This window comes from Bidens hawaiensis, unplaced genomic scaffold (assembly GCF_021521415.1).
Source record: "Bidens hawaiensis isolate Kalapana, Puna unplaced genomic scaffold, B.hawaiensis_p1.1 tig00037590_1, whole genome shotgun sequence".
In the NCBI taxonomy this organism is placed as follows: Eukaryota; Viridiplantae; Streptophyta; class Magnoliopsida; order Asterales; family Asteraceae; genus Bidens; species Bidens hawaiensis.
The window spans coordinates 11,733-13,851 of NW_027505489.1; the positions used below are offsets into that span (position 1 = coordinate 11,733).

Here is a 2,119-nt window from a genome sequence, read left to right on the forward strand (position 1 = left end):
AACACAAAAACACCACCAAAAGTCAATTCCAATGCTTTCTCATCTGATTTTGGGTCAACCAAAAAATAAAACAATAAAAAATAATAAACACTAACAAAATTACATCTCTACCCCTACCACTTGGTAAACAAAGGCAACTAGCAATCAACCAATCAAAATTCAGATTATTACAAGTCAAATAAACTACTAAAAAGATCCAAATTTGGAGTTGTGGGTGAAATTATATGTGAAGATAAAAGATTTGTAGGACTTGTAATAAATGGATTACCTTCCACATAATTATAACTCCTATTATTATTATGTAACGCAGGGCTTAAATCCGGAAAAAAATCACTACCTAATGGTGAGAAATAATTTGGTGGGACCGGCGGCAGTGCCGCCGGCGCCGGCGACAATATTCCGGGAAAACAACTCAACTCCAGCCCATCAACACCTTCCACGGCGGCGGTCTGCGGCGGCCTTCTACCGTCCGGTGACTTAGCTGCTCGTTCAATGGAAGCAAACCTGGCTGCCGGAGAAACCGCGCCGCCGTCGTCTTGGAAAGCTGAGGAAGATGGGCCTGGGCCCACCGGAGAAGGGGCAGATGGGCCGGTCAAACGTTGGACAAGATTCATGAACTCGTTGGTGGTTGTGTGGATGACTTTTGGGGAGACGGTGTAGATGATGACTGGCGGCCGGTGTTGGTGTTGTTGGGGTGGTGGTGGTTGGTGGTGGTGGTGGTGGGATGCCGGAGCTACTGGTGGTTTGCGGATCTTGTGGGAGTCTTTGTGGACTCGGAGAGGGGCTGGGCGTGGGCCTTGGAGGGAACGGGGAGACTTGCCGCTAGGGAAGTCCGGCGAGTCCATAATAATAATAATAATAAGGGTTGGATTTGGAGATTGGGAAAGTAAAGGGAGATGGGCTTTGTTGTGGAAGTTAGTATGTAGGTGTGGATTTGTGATATTTAATTAGATAGAAATAAACAAAGAAAGAAATTGTATTTACTGCGTCAAATTGGTGGGGTGGGGTAGGGTAGGGTTGGGGGGTGGATCTAATACACTTCTATTGTAGTTTGAAGAGACTACATGTTTAGTCCTTTATTCTAGATCTAGTTGTTAAAAGTGTACTAAGAAAAGTTTAAACTAGATGTGTTATATGGACTTAAACAAGTCTTACGAGTATGCTATGATAGACTTAAAACGTTTTTGCTTGATAATGGTTATACTATGGGTAAAGTAGATAATGATTTGTTTGTTGAGAAAAACATATTGATTTAGTATTTGTGCAGATATATGTAGATGGTATCATATTTGGATCTGTATGTTCAAAATTTATATGATGAATTTGTTAACAGTATGTGTAAAGAATTTGAAATGAGTTTGATGGGTGAACTTAACTACTTTCTTGGTTTGCCGATTAAACAATATGATAATATGATGATGGTAACTTTATCAACCACACTAATATATTCGTGATATGTTAAAAAAGTTTGATTTTATAAATGTAAAATCTATTAATACATCTATGGCTACAGCCACCACCTAAACAAGGTATGATTGAGAGCTTGCTTTATCTAACGGTAAGTAGACATGTTATTATGTATAATGTGTGCTGTTGTGTAAGATTTCAGGAAAATCATAAGAAATCACACCATGAAGCCGCGAAACGAATATTTAAACACATCGATGGCACCACAGAAGTTGGTCTATGGTATCCTAGGAATGAAGGAGTTGAAATTGTGTGCCTTGCAAATGCGTATCTTAGAAGACGCGCAATTGATAGAAATAGCACTTGCGATGTGTGCTAATTCATAGGTTTTGCACTTGCATCTTGGATCTCAAAGAAACAAGCATTCGTAGTGTTATCTACAACCGAAACTAAATATATAACCGCTGGTAGAGCTTGTGCATAAGCGCCATCGATGAAACAAACACTTGTAGACTATGAGGTATCTACTTATTTTATTCCTGCATGTTGTGATAATAAAAGTGCTATAGAGTTAAGTAAAAATCTTGTTTTTTATTCTAAAACTAAACATATAGTCCTTAGATATTGTGTTCAAGATAATATGTTTAAAAGGGTAATATTATCATAAACGAAATACCTTCAGATGAGAACATAATCGACATACTTACCAAAC

General features: G+C 38.8%; 1 protein-coding gene across 1 annotated transcript; it reads right to left on the reverse strand.

Moving 5' to 3' along the window:
* LOC143613485 (protein MKS1-like) lies at positions 1–884 on the reverse strand. Its single transcript, XM_077087175.1, has one exon. It carries the CDS (start codon positions 843–845, stop codon positions 168–170), a length of 678 nt encoding a protein of 225 aa, XP_076943290.1. The 5' UTR covers positions 846–884; the 3' UTR covers positions 1–167.
* Positions 885–2,119: the final 1,235 nt, after the last annotated feature.

Bases quoted from the DNA above. Each gene is read 5' to 3' on its own strand.
- LOC143613485 (XM_077087175.1), bottom strand. From the start codon at position 845: ATGGACTCGCCGGACTTCCCTAGCGGCAAGTCTCCCCGTTCCCTCCAA.